Source organism: Miscanthus floridulus, chromosome 3 (assembly GCF_019320115.1).
Source record: "Miscanthus floridulus cultivar M001 chromosome 3, ASM1932011v1, whole genome shotgun sequence".
NCBI lineage: Eukaryota > Viridiplantae > Streptophyta > Magnoliopsida > Poales > Poaceae > Miscanthus > Miscanthus floridulus.
The window spans coordinates 95,349,718-95,373,940 of NC_089582.1; the positions used below are offsets into that span (position 1 = coordinate 95,349,718).

Sequence of the window (24,223 nt, forward strand, 5' to 3'; positions counted from 1 at the left end):
ATCTCGGCGAGCCTCGTGGGCACAGCGGCACGGCCCCGTCGCCCTTGGCCCTGCGCGTGCGCGGCTGCGGCGCTGCGCCCAGCCCAGCCCGAGCTGCCGGCACCCGCCGACGGCAGCAACGTCGCGACGGTCTGGGTGCGGCCCTCTCCCTCGGCCGTCGGCCCCCTCCGGCCCTCCCTGTCCCAAGCTGTCGTGGCCGGCGCAACGGCCGCGCAGCGGCACAGGGCCCTGATGCGGATGCCCCGTCCTTTGCGTCTTACCGCCCGAGTCCGCTCCTTCTCCGTATCTGCTTCGCCTCCAGAGACCGTGTGCCATACGTCGCTGTCGCTGCTCTGCGTGCACGTGATGGACTGCTATAGACCCGTTCCCATGTAGGAACCAAGGGCATGTTTGGTACCCTTCCCAGCCCGACCAGGCCAGCTCCAGGCAGCCAGGCTGCATTTGCCCAGGCCAGATGCATGCAACAAGGGTTGTTTGGTTGCATGCATCTGTGGAACCAGGCTGGGCTGAGACATTGTTTGGTTGCATGCATGTGTTTGCAGATTTAAAAAGCCCATGCATGGATCATTGTTTGGTTGGCTGCATACAACAAGTTCTAGTCACCTCTTACATGTAGTGGTAACATTACCACCCACTAGTTGACATCAAATATTACATCAATTTCCAAATGAAAAAACCTACTAGCAAGGCAATAACTACTGCTATTACAAGTATAAATAAACTGTGGCACAAGCGAAAGTTGTCATTTCCATCATTTTCTAGTAGAGGTGCACTGACACGTTGGAGGAGAGGTGGATTTTCAGGTTGATCACCATAGAAAGCTAGCAAAGCTTCATTTCTTGTTTCGTATTTTTTGTAGCAGTTTCCCTTGAAACCAACTACTTGAGCATGTGCTTTGGCCCAGCTGGAATAGACCCAGGCTCCTTCCCAATATGAACAACATACCAAGCCATAGCTGAACATGTTCTCAGATCAATAAAAAAAACATCACAGGCAATGAATATGTGCTCAGATTAATCAAAATAACATCACAGGCAATAGGCATGTGCTCAGATCAATCAAAAAACATCACAGGCAATGAACATGTGCTCAGATCAATCCAAAAACATCACAGGCAATGGACAAGTGCTCAGTTCAGTCATAAAGCATCACATGCAATGGACATGTGTTCAGATATAAGAAAACAAACATCATAGGCAATAAGGCAAGTGCTCAGAATAAAATTGTGCAAATCATAGGCATAGGCTGGTGCCCATATCAAGTTCAGAACCACAAGGTTCACATCATTGGCAATGGACTCATGGTCAGATTGCCACCACTAGGTTGATCTAGGTTGTAGGTGCAGGGTTATCTAAGACACTAACTATATGTTAGTGTTAGTAAGTAAGCTATGCAGGATCAGATCAACTGCACAAAAGAGAAGGTCAACCCACTACACATCCACCAGCTGTAGTTAGGTATGCACAAAAGATGCCACCACTACACAGGGATAGGCCACCACCATTGCATAAGGGCAAATCAGGCTCTCAGGATACATGTCCAAAGCCTCAGCATAAGTGTAGTATCACAGAAAATTTATCATCATTGCACATGCCCAAAGCCTCAGTATAAATGTAGTATCACAGAAAATTTATCATCATTGCACATGCCCAAAGTCTCAGATCAAGTGTAGTATCACAGAAAAAAAACATCATTGCTATTGCCCAAAGTCTCAGATCAAGTGAAGAATCACAGAAAAAAACATCATTGCTATTGCCCAAAGTCTCAGATCAAGTGAAGAATCACAGGAAAAAGGGTGCCCTTCTCATTCTAAGCATGTTCACACACTCTATATCATTGTAGTTGTAAATTAAGTTCAAGTTCCTTTGGCGCTCCTCATCCCTAATGCTCATTGGACCATAACTGATCTGAGGCCGCTGACTCTGAAGCATTCTAAGTGTAGCAAGCAGCACGAGCAAAAAGAATGTGTCTCTTCTCTTCCAAGTCCATCTAGAAAAAATGAATGGAATTTAAGGACAAATGCTCAGAATGACAATGTCATCATCATGGACTTGGACAAAAGCTCAGAAAAAAGATTCATCATATACTAGAACATGCTAAAAATAAGACTTTCATCATCACAGACTAGGGCAATAGCTCAGAAAAAGGCATCATCATAGACTAAGGCAATAGCTCAGGACAAAAGGAATCATCACAGACTTGGACAATAGCTCAGACAAAATGGCAACTTCATATACTTGCTCATAATCTCACAAAGTAGGACATGCATCCAAATCCAAGAACGCAGGACTCACTATCGCACGGTACAGATTAGGGGAGAGGCGAGAGGGGGAGTAGAAATACAAAATACCCACGTCAACAAGCAGCAGCACCAGCAAAAGCCCAACCCAGCAGGTGAGAGAGCTCAGATCTGCAAGCACACAAGCAAAGAAAAGAGGATTAGCATACAGAAAATAGGATTTTTACTTGGAAAAAACAAGAAAAAAAATGAGACCTAAGAACAAGGATCCATACCGCAATAACAGCCAAGAAATCAGATCTGGTGTGCCTGCAGCGAGATCAACAATCAATGGTGACCTAGGGTTTCAAATCGCACAGAAAAAATAGAGAAAGATAAGGGAAAAAACTCACTTGCTTCGAGAGGACGCAAATCCACGGCACCTGCAACAAATCGAGAGAGAGGGTAGGCATTAGGAGGCCACGAATCCATCAAGAACACTGGGGGGAGGAGGAAGAGGAGGTGGAGCTTACCGGCGGCGCAGACGGGGAGCGACAAGAAGAAGAAGAGAGGGAGGCGGCGGGAGGGAAGATATAGAGGCGGTGAATGGCGGGAACGGGGGAGGTAACCCTAGGATCTTCGCGCCATCTCCCCGCGCACGGAATCGCCAGGCGCGCGAGCTCGCGGGAGGACGGAGCGAGCCAGGCTGAAGAAAAACGGCCGATTTGGGCGTTCCTCGTGAGCCAGGCCAGGAGAGGACTTTTGCACGAGCGGAGCCTAGCTCGGGAGGGTGGCCAAGGAACCAAACATGAGCAGGCTGCATCCCAGGAGCCTGGTTTGCCCTTATGCGGGCGACCAAACACGCCCCAAAGCTCTCGGCGTCGTGCTTGGCCCTATTGACGCTGCCCGCTTCAATCCGTGCAGCGCCGCCGCACAATGGCACAAGTCGCCGCAGTAGTCCGCTGCCTTTGCAGCTCCTCCACGGTGGGCGCGACAACCTTGGCCCGGCACACCTTGGTGAGATCAAGGCGAGGGAGAGCACCCAGCTGCCTCCTCCAAGCCTGTTAGAGTTCACACGGACTACTCATCATCTTGGTGTATTCAGTTCTTGAAGGAATTTCATTGGAAGTTTTTTCACCTTTTTTTCATCCAGTTTCATGGGTCCGTTAAGAAAATCCCACCAATAATTGCAAGGCTTGTACTTCTACTGGACACCACGAGTGGAGATGATTATGTGTTGTTTGCTCATGATCTGAAAACTGGAAAGGTAAAATTTTGCATGAGGGTATTTTGTACTTTGAGAGACGTGGAAGCAATGATAGGATCTAACTTGTTCTATTGCCTTTCAGTTATGCACTCTATGACACTGATGGATGTCAAGTGCCACAAGAGTTAGTAGAAAGACATTGGGAAGGTGTTTGAGACCATACTCCCTCCTTCCAATTCAATTTGATTTTTAATTCACTCTGATAGCTCTGTGCATAGACTGGCAAATTTACAGACCCACTGCAATTGTTATGGATTGAAATCCCCACAGGTTTGTACTATTCAATTTCTGCCTTTGTGCAGCACAAACATACCAGTCATTTTAACTGAGTTTTCCATGTGTTTACAATAGGCAAGGATCGCCCATCAAAAGCATGGGTAGAGAAAAACCAAGGTCATATTGGTAGTTTGCCTACCCTATTGAGGTTGTTTCTGCTAGATAGGAGAGCCAATCTATTGTTTAATCATCGTTGCAATGGTTCGGATGGTATGGTTCTGGAGGAATTTGGATGGTTTGGAGGAATTCTGGAGGAATTTGTGAGAGGAAAACACTGTTCCGGATGAAAAAAGAAGCGGATCAAAGCCGGGTTCAAGGGCACGCGAACCGGGCCACTACTGCGACTCTAGCTACTATATGTTTTTTTAATATTCTATTGTCCCCCTGAAACTAGGATTGTTACTATGACTACTAAGACTACTCCAACTACTACAGACTACAGTGTTTCTGTAGTCTAGGATTCTTATTACTACGCTTTTATGATCAGTTATACCTGGTGATTGATTTGCTTCCTCTAGCTATATGATTTTAATATTTTGTTTTTTTTATCACAATCAAATTATCTAGACTTGTTCCCATCTTGTGGAGGTGGTGTTCCTCAAGGTGGTTCAGATGATGCACTGCTAGAATTTCTGAAATTAGTGGTGAACTACTACTGGGTGTTATGAGGTTCAGATGGTTAAAGCATTTGATGTAGTATTAATCAATTCAAGGAATAACCATTTTACGCTTTGAAGGAAAGTATCAAGTAAATAATAAAGTCTTAATTAAACCATAAGGACATGATTTTTGTTGTTCTTTGTGTCAATTAATTTACATCTTGGATTCATTGTATAGTATGCTACCTAATACATGTGGAAGTTTCGGTCATATACATGACACTGAGGTGCGAAATCAAAGGTATCTGATGGTGGTAAAGGGGTGAATGGCCGTCTGCTAAAGGAGGCGACGGACTTCGTAGGATTCCTGGTGCCTGGAGAATAAGGGGAGCTTTGTAGGGAGGCGGCTAGAGATTCCTCAAAAGCACGAGGATGCTTTCGACTGCCATCCATCTTCCTGTCGGCAACCACGGTCGCCCCAGTACACCTAATAATGTAGGGGATTTCCATGAGAGTCGAGGAGGTGGAGGGAGCAGTGCATCAAGGGAAAAGAGGTGAGACTGTGAGATGAGGACGATGAGCAGTGCTGGTGGTTCTTCCTCGGCAACCAGTCCCAGCCTAGCACCACCTGCCATGTACAATTGGTTGACGCCAACGTTTGCCAATCCCCAACTATGACTGTTTGTCGCTTTCTCCCCTCAATATGCTTTGCTTGCTTCTGCTCCTACTTGACCCAATATATCGATGAGTGTGATGTGTGTGCAGGTTGGTAGTTGTAATGAAATGTTTGGGATATTTTTAGTTAGGTAACTTCATAAGATTTGGGTAAATTACTCAAAGATCACCAAGTAATTAGATTTGCATTGTGCTGCGCAGTGAAGAATGTCCCGCACAAGAATGTTGTTGTGTCCTTTTGAAGATGACATAAAAACAGCAGAGTGCAGCTAATGTTTTATTTTTCCAAAAACAAATTCTGTTTTCCTATTTGTTTAAAATTTTCTCATGTTCCAGTGGTTTTTTTCGTTCATGCTTTTCTGTTCATTTTAATTTTTATACGTGTCTTTTTTTCATCTTCCTTTTTCTTCAAACCGCCAGCTTATCATATAATAGGTTATGTGTGCAAAGTTCATAAGCAGTACATCCCATTGCAACGCACGGCCATATTTGCTAGTCACCTACAAAGCTCAAGTTGAATAACAATATGTGACCCAATCAAATTTAGCGCCACCAAAAGAAACGACTACCAAAACACACAAGTAGCAACTAAAAACACACAACTAGCAACTAAAAGCGAGACTCCTAGGCAGGATGGAAGTAGGGAACACAGCATAACCCATGGGCCGAAGCTAGTCCAAAGGACGTGACAGCCACCTCCATGTGACCATGGCACTTTACCATCGTCCGATGAAGACCCGACCTCATCTTAAAGCACAAAATAGTCAAATTCATGTATAACTTAGCGAGAAAAATCTTTTCAAACATGGCCTGATGGACAAACTCAGATTGTTTTATAGGCTCTGGGAGACTAAGGACGGACCCTACCTCATCTTAAAGCATGAAATAGTCAAATTCAAGTATAACTTAGCGAAAAAAGATCTTCTCAAACATGGCCGATGGACAAACTCACATAGTTTTATAGGCTCTGGGAGACTAAGGACTTTGCAAATGTTAGGAACGATCAAAGCTTTGGTTCCAAAATAATACCAAAACTAAGGCTCTGTTTGATGTGGCTTCATTTTGGTGAAGCTTTTTTAGCTTCAGCTTCACAAACAACTCAAGCGATGGAGCTAGAGATGTTTTCTCATACCGTTTGACAAAACGGCTTATCATGGTGGCGAACAAAAATGAAATAACTATATTGTCCTTTTCTTTATATTTTTCCTTCTCTATTTTTTTTCTTCTTCCCTAATCGCCATGGGCTTCTTCTCCACGCAGGCGGCTGCGCCCGAACAATGCTTGGCCTGCCCCGGCGGCGGAACCCGCGTGCTCGTAGTCATGGTCGGTCCTCCTGCGCGCCCTGGCAGACCACGCCCACGCCTCGGCAGCCACGCCTGCGCACCCGGCGGTGATCGTGCACGCCATGGCGGTCGTGCCTGCACTTGGCGGCGGCGTGCCCTATTTGCCCCACTCGTGCCATGGCCCAATGGCTGCTCCCTCCTCACACCTGTTGATGGGGCAAAAAAAAAAAGACAAACTTTAACTCGAGTTGGGACCCTCTGTGCGAGGTGAAGCTAGGTGAAGCTACTATTTTTAGCTCCACCTTCCACTAGTTCTTTGTCTCGGCAGGTTTCAAGGGCCAGTTCTTTGTCTCATCAGGTTTTAAGGGGCTCCTTGGATGGAGTTATTTAGTTTTATCATGTTTGGCACAAAACGGCTCTAAACAGTTTTATCATGTTGAAAATAGTGTAAACAAGTTTCATCTCACAAAACTTTCATCTTCTCTCTCTTCATCTACACTGAGACTGGCTTGTGACTCATTTGTCTCTCATATTCGCTTTTAATCCCGTTTTAAATGCTTGTTATCGTGTTACAATTTGAATGATACAATTTATACATGTGAAAGATGCTATTTATGTCGCTTTATATCAATCAATTAATCCAAGTTGGTTTCCACTGAGTCATTACAGTGTTGATCCAAGTTGGTTTCCACTACATATTTTGCTAAAAGGTTCGTCACTGCAAAATGGTAAAAGGTTCGTCACTGTAATGGCTCACTGTTATTATAACATCAAGTGGGTTTAGTATGGTTAGGTTACACACTCCTGAAAATCCTTGTCAACAGTAAGGGGCATGACCTGGCACTTTTAATAGCTTTGGTGTCCGTACTGCGTTTGGATCAACACGCCACACAAACTTGGAAACTGCAGGGTTCAGGAACTTGCTAAGTGCTGTTGCTTCACCAGTGTGCATTCTATCAATCATGGCCAATCACTAGTGCCCGGTTCTAGAAAAGTTGCCGCTGCATTATTGCCCACGATTGAAACACTGATGCCAAATGTCACCGGCGCTTTATCACAAGAGGATTTGACGCATCAGGTAATCAGTTTTTTTTTTATATAACAGGGTAATTAGTTGTAGAAAAGTGTTCATACTTCACAGTTTGAAATGCACTGTAGAAAGCCACTTCATATTGAGCGGATGTCTTTGCTTTTGATAGATAGTGTGGTCTTTGCCATATTTTTTTGGTCATAAACAAGGAAATGCAATGGCATCAGAGAGACCCAGAAAGTGCAATTATGAAGATGGGAGGGGCTAGCAGCTTAAGAAAATGGTGTCTTCATTGCCACAGGGTAAAGAGAAATGCATTGCAAAAAGAAGAATGTCCTAGTTCAATGGTGCACAAAGATTGGTTACAGTGAAAATAATATCTGCCTTATGGTTTAACATATTTCTCATAGTTAGGTTCAGCAACCTATGTAATTCATATAGCCAATTTCACAAACTATGTTGTCATGGGTGATTTTTCACTGGTCATCCATTGTGAGAAACTAATAATTGCAAGAACCAACTAAAATGCTTCAACCTAATGTATTATCACTTTGCTATGAGCATTCAAATGCTTAATAGCCCCCCTACAACTATGCAATGCTTTTGCAACAGGGTACAACTGCACAGTCCCCTTGTATCAGTAAGATCAGCAAGTGCTATAGCTCTTCCCTTCCTTTCTATAACCAGTTTTGATCAATGATGGGCTATAGATCTTTTAAACAAAAGTCTATCACTTCCCTTTTCTCAACCACCAACAGGTTCCACACCAAGTGACAGACCAAGTAAGCTTTGCACTAGATCCCCATTTGCTAGTGAAGCATAAAGAAGAGAACCATAAAAGGGCTTTCCAACAAAGTTTGTGCTCAACGAATATGCTAAGTAGATCCCTTTCCAGTGCGAGCCTACAAAAAGACCCATGTTAATCGACCATTACATCTTTGCAGTATCACCACCTGAGCCAGCCTCATTTCTCATGGCCGCCTTCTTCATCTGCTGTCCGTCAATCTATTCTGTGGCCACATCTTGCTGGCACAGCCATGGATGATCTTCAATCGCAGGGTGGTCATGCCTGAAAGCCTACAGCGCAGAGGGCAACCTAGCAAACTTTGGCAGAGTCTTGTATGTCTCCTTGAATTTATTATGGGTTATACTGCAGCATGTCCTGAGTTCATCTACTGCTGTCAACTTCTATATTAAAAGTAATAGCGAACAGATTATCACTTCTTTGAGACTCATTGTATTGCCTATTATTGTTTTGTCCCTATGTGTGATTGTATCAGAGACGGTGTTGAGGGCTTAAAGCCCAAAAGTTTCAACTGACTAGAGATAAGCTAACTTTTTTTAGTCTGTTGACACCAAATTTTAGTCTGTTGAAACTTTGGTTTTTTCGTTGATACTGCTGTGAAAACTTAAAGGATATAAGTATGTCTCTACCCCGAAAAGCATTCCAGAAGATGTGGCAACTCTGTTAACTTTACTTCTGACTTGTGAGACCATTCCATATTGGCAATCTCGCCATCTAATAATCTTTTAGGAACTATCTGCTCATGGAGGTTAGTTTAGAGCATTAAACACCAGTGAACTACATTCCTGAAATCTCGGTTCTCTACATGTTTATTCTCTAATTTTTCCCCAAATTGAACAACCGCCCATCATGCTACTAATCTATTAGGCTCAATCCTATGCCGTAGCAGTTGAATTGGGGACTATAATACTTGAAACCATCCATTTTGGAGATCCCAATTGCAATACAGCTGACACACACAGCTCCAACTGACAATTGCTTATTTATTCTTTCTACCACTAATCAAGTTTGCAATTCACAAACACGAAGAGGAAATTATTCATTCACCCACCAGCCAAACTGACCTTGGTGAGGGTAAGAACACGGACAGACTTCCCGCTACTCCGCCGCCTCGGCCTTGTCCTTGGAGAATCCGGCGATGTCGCTGGTCCTGAAAAAGTTCTCCCAGTTCCCCCCATCGAACTTCCTGTACTCGACGTGCTTCACGGTGCCGGGGTCGACGCAGGCAACGGTGACGGCCACGCCGTCCGGGTTGGACCGCGGGGTGTAGAAGGAGGTGATGCCGCAGACCTTGCAGAGGGTGTGCTTGGCCGTGTGCGTGCCGAAGGTGTAGGTGGTGATGAACTCGTCGGCGCCGGCCTGCAGCTTGAACTTGGCGGCGGGGACGATGAAGTGGGTGTTCCCGCGCATGGAGCAGTTGGAGCAGTTGCAGATCCACGCCACCACGCTCGCGGGGGCCTCGACCTGCCACCGCACGCGCCGGCAGTGGCAACCACCGGTGTGGACGACTGCCGCCTCGGAGGCCATGAAGGTCTGCAGAAGTGCAGAGAGCAGAAGCTCGCAAACGGTTCCTGCACGCTGCAGCTGACTTCGACTATATTACTAGCATGTTCGCTTGAGCTTATTCGCCACTATTTTTTACTATGAAATAGTATTTTTCTCTTACAATATAGCCAAATTATGTTTCAGAGCAGTTGCTGGAGTTTGGGGTAAAACAGCTCTGATAAAACAAGTTTTAAAAATTTCAGCTTCACTTATTTGAAAAAATTTAGTAAAATAACTTATGCTTGCTATTAAAAATGATAATGCTCAGAGGTAGGCGTTTGTCCGTCCGAACGCGGCTTTCCAAGACTACAGCGGACCGGCCCAACATACCTACTCACCTCCCCGTCTCCCCATCTCTCCCCAAAAAGTCTCCGTGCTCATGCCGCCGCGGCCATCCACAGCCATGCCCCACTCCGCCTCGCCTGTCGCGGTGGCGGCGTTCGCCGCGCCACCACCACCCTAGTGCCACCAGGAGAAGGTCGTCATTGGCCAAAGACACTAGGGATCGTGCCACCACCGACTTGAGCTTCCTGTCGCGACGAGTCGTGCCCGCCGGTGATGCCGTGTTTCTAGGTGTTTTCGGATGTATGTTTCAAGTGTTTTATTTAGATGTTGCATATTTTGCAATGGCTATATGTGGCAGAACCTCCTGAGGAATCGGGCCCACGTGCATCTATCGTTGTCTCAACAGATCTTTGATAGCGTACACGAGTTTCCAACAACTTAACAGGTCTGTCGGGTGTCCTCGAGAAACCCGAATCATCCACGATTCTTTTTCAAACAGGATTCCAATCACAGACATTGCGGATTACAACAGTTTATTCAAATATATACATCAGAGTAAAAGATAGCAGAAGTCTTAAGATAACATAGTTTACAAACCAGTTGTTTTCAAACTTACAATACCATAAGTGTCATACAACCATAGTAGCGGGATAATATTACAGTAACATTATTTATTATACAAACTAGTGCCTTGTCCAAAGGCCATTCATCATTCCTCATCGTCATTGACTTCAAACACTAACATGCAGCAGAGACCAAAACAAGCCTGCGCATGGGACTCACCTGCAACAAGGGTTAACAAACCCTGAGTACAAAAGTACTCAACAAGACTGACCCGACGTAACAGGGGGTGAAAGACTTTAAAGATGCAGGTGTTGGAACAAGGTAAGAATGTAGAAAGATTCAAAAGTTCTTTGCCAAAAGCTTATTATTCTTCATCCTATTTTCAAGTTTTACCCCTATGTCTTTTTAGTTCATTATCTCAAACTAAATGTACATTTCTCATATTCCAATCCTTCTCATTCCATTCTTTTTCTCATGTTTTAGTAATTCACCAGTCCTACATTGCTTCTAAAATGAATCGAGTCTCCATATCCGCGGAGCACCGGCAATTCGAATTGATTCAAGTCCCAGCTAGGGATTTCTTATCACACGACATATGTAGAACTTAATCTTGCATATATCAACCTCGCTACTGGATCCTCCTATACTAAGCCATCTCCACGCCACCTGAGAGCACAACACACCTCCAATCCGGCCACATTCCAGCCATGAGGGTACACGCTACTCCCGCAATCTCTCCACTCCCAGTGCGTGGGCATTCGTTTTAGGATCGGATTAGCCGAAGTAGGCTTACTAGAGTATGTGACCAGTACTACAAAGTGTCTTATTCAGAAGATCCACAATGAGTGGCCTTTAAGCGACATAGTCGGCAACATTACCCAACATTCAAGATAAGTCACCCGACTAGTCTCTAGTTCATTCTATCTTCTTTCTTTCTTTGGCCAGTATGCCATCTTTGATTGTATCGAAACTTTTACTTTGAAAACCTACCATAAATCATACTAAGCATTCTACGCCTTTGTAAATGAAATCATCTTCAAGGATGGTAAACAATTAACAAGGTAGGCAATGCATCAAGTAGGTAACATTTGAATAAATCAACTTAATGCAATAGGTAACATAGGTGATAAACTTTTCAAAGTAAACAAGGTAAGGGTTTAATGCATAAACCGGGGCTTGCCTTTGTTGACGATCTCGGGTTCTGGATCAGTACCACAAATATCAAATCCCGAGGCAACCGGGGATCCTTCAACAACTTGCTCAACTAGGATCGGCTCACTCTCGGATTCTACATGAAATGATAACATATGCTTCAACATGATGATAATGTAAACATGATGCTTTCATAGTGCAAGAAATATAACAACACCTCGAATACAACTTTCCTTCACGGCACAGTTGCAAGCCAACAAAATTAACTTAAAATTCTACCATCAAGGACCACACACATGTGACTTGACAAAACTGATCTTGAAACCCTACTGGTCACAAAACATGACCAAAACAAGATCAAACACTAATCTAACACTTAGGGTTTGTTTTTATTTATTTTTGAATTAATTTGGAAATAAGCCCAAAAATGAACTTGTTTTAAATGACCCCAAAATTTTATGTAAGCTTCCTCATGACAAATTAGTGTACCAAAATAAATTTCATAAGTTTTGGAATTATACAGTGGCCTACAAAAATCATGGAAATTACATTTATCAATTAATTGACTGAATTTTTGAACATTAAAAATTTATTCAAATTTCAAGTTTCATATTTTTAAACCATAATAGAACATGTACAGAAGCTACACACAAATTTTTAGAATTTTTGGAGCTATAATTATTTTCCTATAAATTCCCAAAGTTTCAGCACTATTCAAAATTCAAAAATAACCAAATCTCACTATTCTCTCTCTCTCTCACTGACAGCCGGTCCCCGCATGTCATCCCTAACCTCTGGCTTTGACCGCGGCAACGACGGCGCTGACCGGCGCTAACTCGCCGACGGTGAGCCCAACAGCGACGGCCAAAGTACCAAAACGTTCACAAGAACTAGGCGCATCGATCTGTGGCATTTCGGAGGTTGATTACGACACGGAACAAGGCTGACGTCGGCCATGGTGGACGCGGTGGCACAACAGCGTTACGCCGGCGAAACAAAGCCGGTAATGGTGAAACAAAGAGTTCAGGAAGCATCAGTGGCTCACCTCGAATGTGTTGAAGCAACGAGCGAGACCGGAGAAGCTATGGTGACGCGTTTCGACGGGTGACAGTGATCACAGCGGAGCGGACCTCGTCGATGACGGCGTTCCGGCGACTGCAGTGGGCAAAACGACCAAGCAAGAGTAGATTAAGCACTACAGCATCGAGACAAAGCTGTAGAGACAACAAGCAAGGGCAACAGCTCACCGGATGATGCTGGCCACGGTGAATCGGAGTTTCAGTCGAGGTCGCCGGCCGCAAGGAAGAAGAGTCGCTAGCGGCGGTTCCCGGTGAAATCAAGTGGTAACAACAGGTCGGTTGGAGGCGCAAGGAGCAGGCGAAACTGGAACACTACTTTTCCAGGGCTATCTTGCGCTGAGGAGGCGAGGGGAGCTCACCGGAGTTGAGGCGGCGGCATCGGGAAAACAGAGGGAAGGAAGAAAAGCAAACGACGACGTCTGGGCTTTATAGCGTGGCCAGGAGCGCGCAGGAACGACACGCAGTGTGCACCCCATGCCAGCGCGAAGCTGAGGGCGGCCACGGGTGGCCTAGAAGACCGGAGAATGGACGCCGACGGTGGGGCGGTGGTGCCCTGTTGCCAATCTTGATTTTTGAAATATTTACAGAATTGCCACTGCGTTTATTTTGCAAATTACTCACAATTTTTCTAAAGAAGTTGAAAATATCCAAAAATGAAAGTTGCTCAACTTTTCAAACTCTACAACTTTGCTTCAAGGAATATTTTCAAATTCTGCCTCCATTTTGAAATTTGAATTTGGGGTGCATTTGAGCATTCGAATCATTTCAAAATTACTCCAAATTTTATATGTAAACTTGAAAAACTTTGAATACCAAAGTTGATCCTTATAAAATAAGCTTCAACTTTGCTTTTTGTCACAACCCCAAATTCCAAATGGATTTTGAATTAGACAAAAGGGGCAAAAAGGACTTTTATGATTTGAATTTGAATTCAAATTTGATTTGTTTACCTTTTTACTTTAACTTTGATTTTTGACCGGTAACATGGCCCATTAGGGTTATTTAAGTCAAATGACACATGGCCTCACATGATCACATGAAATTTGACCCTTGTGGTCATGATCTTTATTTAAAGTTTTGAATCACATCACATAAAATAACAACTCATGAAATAAAGCTTATTTAGTGAATGCATTCAAAATTTTCTACTTTATGAATGCTTTGCAATGCACATGATGACATGTCAAGTTTTAGTGCTAGGTAAAAACACCAGAGGTGTTACAACCCTTCCCCCTTAAAGAAATCTCGTCCCAAGATTTAAAACCTAAGGCTAAGTAATGGAAAAGGAAATGTGTCAAGCTAACACATTATTACTTTATTCAAAAGGCTAGTGAGGGGGTTTTCCATTCTATTGACAAACGAGACAAGTTACAATATAGACAAGGTATTGCAACTAGATAGAAGCGAAGAAGTCAGGAAAGTTTTTTTCTAAGTAATCCTCGGACTCCCAAGTAGCTTCATCTTCAGTGTGCTGATTCCATTGTATTTTGTAGAACTTGATTGTACGTCTTCGAGTGACTCGATCTCTCTAATCTAAGACTCTAATAGGGTATTCAGCATAAGTCAGATCAGGTTCTAGTTCTACATCACCAAAGTCGATCACTTGGTCAGGTACTTGAAGACACTTCTTTAACTGAGATACATGGAAGATATCATGCACAACTGACATGTGATCTGGTAGCTTGACGCGATAGGCAACTGGTCCACATCGTTGTTGGATTTGAAAAGGACCGACATAACGGGGCGCCAACTTTCCTCGAATCCCAAAACGATGAACTCCTTTCATCGACGATACCTTGAGGTAGACATGATCTCCCACTTTGAATTCTAGCGGTCGCCTCCTCTTATCAGCATAGCTTTTCTGTCGGGATTGAGCTACCTTCATATTAGTTTGTATGAGCTTAACTTTCTCTTCAGCTTCCTTGACCACATCTGCCCCAAAGAACCAACGTTTTCTAGCTTCTGACCAATTTAAAGGTGTCTGGCATCTACGGCCATACAATGCTTCGAATGGTGCTATTTTAATGCTCTCTTGATTGCTATTGTTATATGAGAATTCAGCTAAGGGAAGGCATTCATCCCATTTAGCACCATAGGAAAGGACACATGCTCTTAACATATCTTCAAGAATTTGATTTACCCTCTCAGTCTGTCCATCTATTTGCGGATGATAAGCAAAACTATAGACAAGTTTAGTTCCCAAAGACTCATGTAGTCTTTTCCAAAACTTGGATATGAACAATGACCCTCTGTCAAAGACAATGGTCTTGGGTGCCCCATGCAGACTGAAGATTCTATCAAGATAAAGCTTTGCATACTATTTCGCTCAATATTTATCTCTGACTGGTAGGAAGTGAGCTATCTTGGTTAGGCGATCAACAATAACCCATATTGAATTGTAGCCTGCAAATGTCCTAGGCAATCCCACGATGAAGTCCATATAGATATCTTCCCACTTCCAAGATGGAACTAGCAATGAATGTAATGGACCTGCAGTCTTCATATGAACCGCTTTGACTCTCTGACAAATATCACACTTGGCCACATATTGAGCTATTTCTATTTTTATTTTGGTCCACCAATATCTCTTTCTCAGATCATGATACATTTTGTTGCTACCTGAATAAATAGAGTATCTTATAGAATGAGCTTCATCAAGAATCTGCTTTCGTGGCTCTAGACTTTTGGGTACTACCAATCTATCTTTGAACCATACGACATCAGATTCATCAATATTGAAATATGTTGGTTTTCCAGATCTGACTTTATGTTTGATATGGGCTATACCCTTACTTTTCCATTGAGCAGCAATGATTTGATCTTTGATAGTAGACTTGACTGTAATATTGGATAGGGAACCTTGTTCTATAATTTGTAAATTCAAATGCTCCATCTCTTGACACAATGTTCGTTGCATAGGTTTCACAGTCAGACAATGGCAATGACTCTTGCGACTTAGGGCATCGGCAACCACATTAGCCTTGCCCGGATGATAATGCACTTCTAAGTCATAATCTTTGATAAGTTCTAACCATCTTCTTTGCCTCATATTCAACTCTGACTGAGTGAAGATATATTTTAAACTTTTGTGATCCGTATAGATATGACAGATGTTGCCCAATAAATAATGTCGCCAAACCTTGAGTGCATGAACAACAGCGGCTAATTCAAGATCATGGGTGGGATAATGTTCTTCATGCTTCCTGAGTTGTCTGGAAGCATATGCTATGACTCTGCCTTCTTGCATAAGAACACAGTCAATAACAATTCTAGATGCATCACAATAGATATCAAATGGCCTCTCGGTATCAGGTTGTGCTAAAACTGGTGCAGTTGTCAGCAACTTCTTCAATGTCTGAAAGGCCTTCTCACATTCTGTTGACCATACAAACTTAGTTTGATTTTTCAATAGTGCAGTAATTGGCTTTGCAATTCTAGAGAAGTCAGGGATAAACCGATGGTAATAACCTGCCAACCCCAAAAAACTACGAACTTGATGAACAGTGGTAGGTGCTTTCTAGTTAAGGACTTCTTCTACCTTGCTCGGATCAATAGCTATACCTTCAGCAGACAACACATGACCTAGAAATTGTACTTCCTCTAACCAGAATGCACATTTATTGAATTTGGCATATAATTGGTGGTCTCTTAATCTTTGTAGAACAATGCGGAGATGTTCCGCATGTTCCTCTTTGCTCTTAGAATAGATAAGAATGTCATCAATGAACACCACGACAAACTTATCCAACTCGGGCATGAAAACTGAGTTCATTAGGTACATGAAATGAACCGGGGCATTGGTCAGCCCAAAAGACATGACTAGGTACTCATATAGACCATATCGGGTAGTAAACGCTATCTTTGGCACATCTTCTCGTCTGATCTTAATCTGGTGATAGCCTGATCTCAAGTCTATCTTTGAGAACACCTTAGCCCCCGCAAGTTGATCAAAAAGCAAATCAATTCAGGGTAAGGGATATTTGTTCTTTATGGTGACTTCATTTAACGGCCGATAGTCAATACATAACCTTAAGGTTTGGTCCTTTTTCTTCACGAAGATAGCAGGGCATCCCCAAGGTGATGAACTGGGTTGAATGAAACCCTTGTCTAACAACTCTTGTAGTTGGATTTTTAATTCTGCTAGTTCTTTGGGTGGCATCCTATATGCTCTTCTGGACATAGGTGCTGTTCCTGGTTTCAGATCAATTCTAAACTCTACATCTCAGTCTGGTGGCAGACCATGCAGATCATCGGGAAAGACATCCATAAATTCATATACTACTAAAATTTTCTTGGCTTCTTCATTCCACAGCTCCATGGTCATGGTGATGCCCCTTTGCATTTCCGCCAGCTCCTCTTGATCTTTGGCATGAGCTCGACGAAGAGTGTTGAGCTCCTTGGTAAGGTTCTCGATGTTGGCGGGATTGCTTGAAGATCCTTCATCTCCTAGGGTCTTGGAACTTCCTTCACCAAGCTCATGGTTTCGCGGTGCCAACTGGTGACGAGGGACTCCATGAGGTCTGGTGGACTTACGTGCGGTTACCTTAGTCTTTGCCATAGCCTGTAGAATTTAGGGTAGGACTATAAGAATAGCTTGAGGATAATGGAGGTTAGCAAGAATGGGATTGACATTTCTTACCCAACCACTATTAAGGGGAATTATTATGCAAGGTGCTCAAACATGATGCATGAATCGATCTTACGAATCTAGGTACAAAAGATTTATATAATCATAAGTACTAGATTTTTAATACATAGGACAAACCTAATCATATTATCCGCCACAAACTTTCAAAGAATATAGGATTAAGGCTAGATCAAAGGTAAGAAGAAAGAAATTTGAACTTTAAAATATCAAGTTTACTTTCTTTGATCCAAATCAATTTGAAGGTTTTCCAAAGTAACCTACAATGATCTTAGATAGGAACTTCTCTAATACCAGCTATGGCAGAACCTCTTGAGAAATCGGGCCCACGTGCATCTATCGTTGTCTCAACAGACCTTTGATAGCGTACATGAGTTCCCAACAACTTAACAGGTCTGTCGGGTGTCCTCGGGAAACCCGAATCATCCACGATTCTTTTTCGAATAGGATCCCAATCATAGACATTATGGATTACAACAGTTTATTCAAATATATACATCAGAGTAAAAGATAGCAGAAGTCTTAAGATAACATAGTATACAAACCAGTTGTTTTCAAACTTACAATACTATAAGTGTCATACAACCATAGTAGCGGGATAATATTACAGTAACATTATTTATCATACAAACTAGTGCCTTGTCCAAAGGCCATTCATCATTCCTCGTCGTCATTGACTTCAAACACTGACATGCAGCAGGGACCAAAACAAGCCTGTGCATGGGACTCATCTGCAACAAGGGTTAACAAACCCTGAGTACAAAAGTACTCAACAAGACTGACCTGACGTAACAGGGGGTGAAAGACTTTAAAGATGTAGGTGTTGGGACAAGGTAAGGATGTAGCAAGGTTCAAAAGTTCTTTACCAAAAGCTTACTATTCTTCATCCTATTTTCAAGTTTTACCCCTATGTCCTTTTAGTTCATTATCTCAAACTAAATGTACATTTCCCATATTCCAATCCTTCTCATTCCATTCTTTTTCTCATGTTTTAGTAATTCACCAGTCCTGCATTGCTTCTATAATGAATCGAGTCTCCATATCCGTGGAGCACCGGCAATTCGAATTGATTGAAGTCTCAGCTGGGGATTCCTTATCACACGACATATGTAGAACTTAATCTTGCATATATCAACCTCGCTACCGGATCCTCCTATACTAAGCCATCTCCACGCTACCCGAGAGCACAGCACACCTCCAATCTGGCCACATTCCAGCCACAAGGGTACACGCTACTCCCGCCATCTTTCCACTCCAGTGCGTGGGCATTCGTCTTAGGATTGGATTAGCCGAAGTAGGCTTACTAGAGTATGTGACCAGTACTACAAAGTGTCTTGTTCAGAAGATCCACAATGAGTGGCCTTTAAGCGACATAGTCGACAACATTACCCAACATTCAAGATAAGTCACCCGACTAGTCTCTAGTTCATTCTATCTTCTTTCTTTCTTTGGCCAGTATGCCATCTTTGATTGTATCGAAACTTTTACTTTGAAAGCCTAACATAAAGCATGCTAAGCATTCTATGCCTTTGTAAATGAAATCAACTTCAAGGATGGTAAACAAGTAATAAGGTAGGCAATGCATCAAGTAGGTAACATTTGAATAAATCAACTTAATGCAATAGGTAACATAGGTGATAAACTTTTCAAAGTAAACAAGGTAAGGGTTTAATGCATAAACTGAGGCTTGCCTTTGTTGATGATCTCGGGTTCCGGATCAGTACCACAAATATCAAATCCCGAGGCAACCGGGGATCCTTCAACAACTTGCTCAACTAGGATCGGCTCACTCTCGGATTCTACACGAAATGATAACATATGCTTCAACATGATGATAATGTAAACATGATGCTTTCATGGTGCATGAAATATAACAACACCTCGAATACAACTTTCCTTCACGGTACAGTTGCAAGCCAACAAAATTAACTTGAAATTCTACCATCAAGGACCACACACATGTGACTTGACCAAACTGATCTTGAAACCCTACTGGTCACAAAACATGACCAAAACAAGATCAAACACTAATCTAACACTTAGGGTTTGCTTTTATTTATTTTTGAATTAATTTGGAAATAAGCCCAAAAATGAACTTGTTCCAAATGACCCCAAAATTTTATGTAAGCTTCCTCATGACAAATTAGTGTACCAAAATAAATTTCAGAAGTTTTAGATTATACAGTGGCCTACAAAAATCATGGAAATTGCATTTATCAATTAATTGACTGAATTTTTGAACATTAAAAATTTATTCAAATTTCAAGTTTCATATTTTTAAACCATAATAGAACATGTACAGAAGCTACACACAAATTTTTAGAATTTTTGGAGCTATAATTATTTTCCTATAAATTCCCAAAGTTTCAGCACTATTCAAAATTCAAAAATAACCAAATCTCACTATTCTCTCTCTCTCTCTCACTGACAGCCGGTCCCCGCATGTCATCCCTAACCTCTGGCTTTGACCGCGGCAACGACGGCGCTGACCGGCGCTAACTCGCCGACGGTGAGCCCAACAGCGACGGCCAAAGTACCAAAACGTTCACAAGAACTAGGCGCATCGATCTGTGGCATTTCGGAGGTTGATTACGACACGGAACAAGGCTGACGTCGGCCATGGTGGACGCGGTGGCACAACAGCGTTACGCCGGCGAAACAAAGCCGGTAATGGTGAAACAAAGAGTTCAGGAAGCATCAGTGGCTCACCTCAAATGTGTTGAAGCAACGAGCGAGACCGGAGAAGCTATGGTGACGCGTTTCGACGGTGATAGTGATCACAGCAGAGCGGACCTCATCGATGACGGCGTTCCGACGACTGTAGTGGGCAAAAACAACCAAGCAAGAGTAGATTAAGCACTATAGCATCGAGACGAAGCTGTGGAGACAACAAGCAAGTGCAACAGCTCATCGGATGATGCTGGCCACGCTGAATCAGAGTTTCAGTCGAGGTCACCGGCCACGAGGAAGAAGAGTCGCTAGCGGCGGTTTCCCGGTGAAATCAAGTGGTAACAACAGGTCGGTTGGAGGCGCAAGGAGCAGGCGAAACTGGAACACTACTTTTTTGGGGCTATCTTGCGCTGAGGAGGTGAGGGGAGCTTGTCGGAGTTGAGGCAGCGGCGTCGGGGAAAACAGAGGGAAGGAAGAAAAGCAAACGACGACGTCTGGGCTTTATAGCGCGGCCAGGAGCGTGCGGGAATGACACGCAGTGTGCACCCCGTGCCAGCGCAAAGCCGAGGGCGACCATCCACCGCACACGCTTTCTGTGGTATTGTACTGCTCCTCTCTGCCTATGCCATCCCTCGTCTCTGCGTTCCCTTTTTGGTTCGTGCCACCGGCGGCCTCACCTCCTCGCCTACGCCAGCGTGGAGCCCAGTACAAGATGTGGGAGAACAACAGCGTGTGGAGCCTGCAAGAGGACAAGGGCGACACATGGTCCAAGGGCATCGATGTCCATCGAGCGAAAGTGCCGATAGAAGTAGATTTTCAGCTTCTCCACCTCCCGTGGGCCTCTCTCAACGTGATTTTTAGGGAATTCCTTGGAGAAGTTGTTTTCATTGCTCCGTTTGGTGGCCAGTCATGAAACTGCTTGTGGAGTGACTCTAGAAGTGCTACCAAATGGGGCCTTCTTTGTACATGATATTGTCATAGGGTACATCTATTTGACTATTTCCAACCAAGCCAAATGCCGTGCGCTTCCATTTAAACCACATCCACCACTTAGAACACATGGCCTTCACAAAATTTTGTTGGTCAATGATCATGAGTCCCTCTGTCTCTTTTAGGAGATTATTAGTGGAGAGGATGAAATATTCCCACCCTAAAATTTTGTTTCACAATTGCTGAATAGTGGATAATAAATGTTCACAATGGTATAACACTGAATGTGCAAATGGGTCGATGTAGCACCCGGTTTTAAGAACAAAACCAGATACACACCATATGTGAGCCCAGGAAGTCAAATATCACATATAGCTATAAATAAGGGTAATATCAAAAGACAAATGCTTAATATATAACATACTTAGTATAAATGATATAACCTTAGACAGCAAACAGCGGAAAGACAACTCCGATCTTCGGGTGAAGATTCCAATTCCATAGGGACAACTGACTAGTTGATCACAAGCCTAATTCCTCCAAACTCTAACAATCTGGTACCCATCCGAGATTTTCCAAAGATTTAAAAAGTAAAGCAAGTGTAAGTACATGTCATACTCAACAAATATAACATGGGGTTCATGAGGCTCAAAAGGCTGACACTGGTTTAACTGCAATTAGCTTTTGAGTCATCTTTTAGCAATTGGGTGGCAACAAGTTTATTCACAAGCCCATATAAACGCATGATCAGGTAAACATGAATAATGATAGCATAAACAATATCATTGGTAAGCATCTTCATCATCAATATCATCTGTGTTCATCATCCATTTCGTAAATGTTCCAAGGCCGCTCGTGACCGTGAGCACGGCTGATATATCAGTTTTACACTCTGTAGAGGTTGTACACTTTCACTGTAAGTCGTGATTTACCCTTTTGCCCGAGGTGATCAGCCTCTTGACCCACTACCAAGGAAGGTCGGTGGGGTTCACTATGAAAGCATCTAGGCCCCTAGTTGGGTTTCGGTGATTAATGACAATACAAGATTACTATGACTAACGTGTGTTTTGTAGAGGCAATTAAGTTAGGTCATGGTAATGGGAATCAATTGGGCAATTGAGGTGGTCATGCCCCTACGATGGAAATCATTTCGGTTTTCAAAGGATGGACGACAAGGTTAAGGATGACTAGTTCTAAGTGTCGATTGGAGTTGGAGTGACACTTAGAGTAGTTTAGGACTTTGTTTTTCCTTTGGCCGTACTATTAAGGGGGGTATGGACGGGTAACTTGACCTAGATGAGTCTAGTGAGTTAGGTGTGGTGCACACTTGTTAGAAACTAGCACTAGGTAGCTCCTACATATGCCTAAGATCCAATAGAGCAAACTTCATTCACATATGATCGAGAGTTGGAAGTGAATGGAGGGTCAAATGCTGACCGAACGCTGGCCGCTGGGTTCGGTTAGTTCATTTAACCAAGGAGATTGCGTCTGGCACGATTGGACACTGGAGTGGTCAAGTGACCAGACGCTGAGGTCCCGCGTCTGGTCGACTCCAGTAAGGTTCTAGAAGAGAATATTTGCGACCAGACGTGTCCGGTCGATACTGACCGGACCTTGGGGGTTCAGCGTCCGGTCGAGTACAGTAAGGTTCTAGTGAGGGTTTAATGCAACCAGACACGTCCAGTCAGTGGTGATCGGACCCTGCCAGCGTCCGGTCAACACTTAAACACTGGTGTGCGGGTTGTGAACTGACCGGAGCGTCTGGTCAACATGACCGGAGCGTCCGGTCATCCCGCAGTGGCTCATAACGGTTCGTTTTTTAGGCTGCCTTATAAATAGAAGCTCCACTCGTGTGTGTGTGTAGTCACTTTTGCTCATTCCAACAGCTGAGAAACACGTTTGTGAGTGCTAAGAAGAGTAAGGTCCTAGTGAGGTGATTAAGATGTGAGAATCCAAGAGAGTAGCCTCATTAGTGAATCAAGAGTAGAAAAGTGTGCATCCACCATTCTCATTAGGCTTCGCGTGGTCAAGTGAGAGTTTGTGCTTGTTACTCTTGGTGATCGCCATCACCTAGACGGCTTGGTGGTGATTGGGAGCTTGGTGATCACCCGGCGGAGCTTGTGGGTGACCCAACTCAAGTTGTGAGCGGTTTTGGGTGATTCGTCATGACGGAGTGTCGAAGAATCAACCCATAGAGAGCACTTGATCCTTGCGCGGATCAAGGGGGAGCTACACCCTTGCACGGGTGCTCCAACGAGGACTAGTGGGGAGTGGCGACTCTCCGATACATCGGCAAAACATCATCGCGTTTCCTCTCTCTCCATTTACTTTGAGCAATTACTTTGAGTATTTATGTTGAGCAATTCAATACTTGTTTTTACATTCATAGAATTGCCATGCTAGAGTAAGTTTGGAGCATAGGTTGCAAGTCCTTTGTGTGTTAGATTGATAGAAACACTTTTCTAGGCACACGGGGTTAATTGGGCTAACCGTAGGATTTAATTATTGCTAGAAAATTTAGAATTAGCCGAATTCACCTCCCCTCTTGGGCATCTTGATCCTTTCAATTGGTATCAGAGCCTCGTGCTCATGTTTTGAAGCTTAATCGCTTAGAGCAAGATGTCTCACGGAGATGGACCTCCTCCTATCTTTGAGGGAGATGACTTTTCCATATTGGAAAATCCGCATGGAGGACGTACTTAGAAGCTCTAGATGTTGGTATTCTTAGAGCCGCCTCACAAGGCTTCCCAAAACCTCGGGACGCTACACACTTACAAGGCGATGAGGTAAATTATGAAAAGTGGAATGCAAAGGCTCAAAACACCATCTTTAGAGGCCTTTGCAAAGATGTGTTCAACCGCGTAAGGAACCACAAAGACGCCCATGCACTATGGTCGGATGTTTGTGCGCTCCTTGAGGGAACCAAGAGTGAGCGTGAGGAACGCTATCATCTTGTGATTAAAAAGCTAAATTCATTTGAGATGCTTCCCAAAGAATGTGCTAATGAGATGTATTCACGTTTGAATGTTCTTGTAGAGGAAGTCAATGGGCTTGGACTTACTCAAATATCACCATCCGACGTTGTGAGAAAGATCTTGAGTGTCCTCCCCATTGACAAATATGGGCATATTGTGACCGTGCTACACCAAGGTGATCTTTCCACCTGCTACACCAACACAAATCTTGGGAAAGATCAATGC

General features: G+C 43.5%; 2 protein-coding genes and 1 long non-coding RNA gene across 4 annotated transcripts; 1 reads left to right on the forward strand and 2 right to left on the reverse strand.

The window, feature by feature from the left end:
- Window positions 1-1,552: 1,552 nt before the first annotated feature.
- Window positions 1,553-3,454, reverse strand: LOC136546180 (uncharacterized). 2 transcript variants are annotated; one of them, XR_010781292.1, is made up of 5 exons: window positions 2,752-3,454; window positions 2,632-2,661; window positions 2,515-2,548; window positions 2,355-2,410; window positions 1,553-1,989 (listed from the first exon to the last, which is right to left on the reverse strand). XR_010781292.1 is itself a non-coding variant. In XM_066538152.1 (4 exons), exons 1-4 carry the CDS (start codon window positions 3,039-3,041, stop codon window positions 2,405-2,407), a joined length of 360 nt encoding a protein of 119 aa, XP_066394249.1. In that variant the 3' UTR covers window positions 2,127-2,404. The 2 variants fall into 2 exon arrangements, 1 of the variants encoding a protein (XP_066394249.1); XM_066538152.1 differs by lacking the exon at window positions 1,553-1,989 and having other exon boundaries at window positions 2,127-2,410; window positions 2,752-3,041.
- Window positions 3,349-3,937, forward strand: LOC136546182 (uncharacterized). The gene is made up of 3 exons (XR_010781293.1): window positions 3,349-3,485; window positions 3,568-3,755; window positions 3,837-3,937. It is a non-coding gene; the product is annotated as an uncharacterized lncRNA (long non-coding RNA).
- A 2,094-nt stretch (window positions 3,938-6,031) lies between these two features.
- Window positions 6,032-9,749, reverse strand: LOC136546183 (uncharacterized). The gene is made up of 2 exons (XM_066538153.1): window positions 9,218-9,749; window positions 6,032-6,524 (listed from the first exon to the last, which is right to left on the reverse strand). The coding sequence occupies exon 1, from the start codon at window positions 9,678-9,680 to the stop codon at window positions 9,252-9,254; it is 429 nt and encodes a 142-aa protein (XP_066394250.1). The 5' UTR covers window positions 9,681-9,749; the 3' UTR covers window positions 6,032-6,524; window positions 9,218-9,251.
- Window positions 9,750-24,223: the final 14,474 nt, after the last annotated feature.

Excerpts from the sequence above, each read along its gene's own strand:
- LOC136546180 (XM_066538152.1), bottom strand. The coding sequence starts at position 3,041 with ATGCAGCCTGCTCATGTTTGGTTCCTTGGCCACCCTCCCGAGCTAGGC. Across the intron at positions 2,662-2,751 it reads GCTCCCCGTCTGCGCCGCCG|GTGCCGTGGATTTGCGTCCT; the intron begins GTAAGCTCCACC and ends GATTTGTTGCAG. Across the intron at positions 2,549-2,631 it reads TTTGCGTCCTCTCGAAGCAA|GCACACCAGATCTGATTTCT; the intron begins GTGAGTTTTTTC and ends ATCTCGCTGCAG.
- LOC136546183 (XM_066538153.1), bottom strand. The coding sequence starts at position 9,680 with ATGGCCTCCGAGGCGGCAGTCGTCCACACCGGTGGTTGCCACTGCCGG.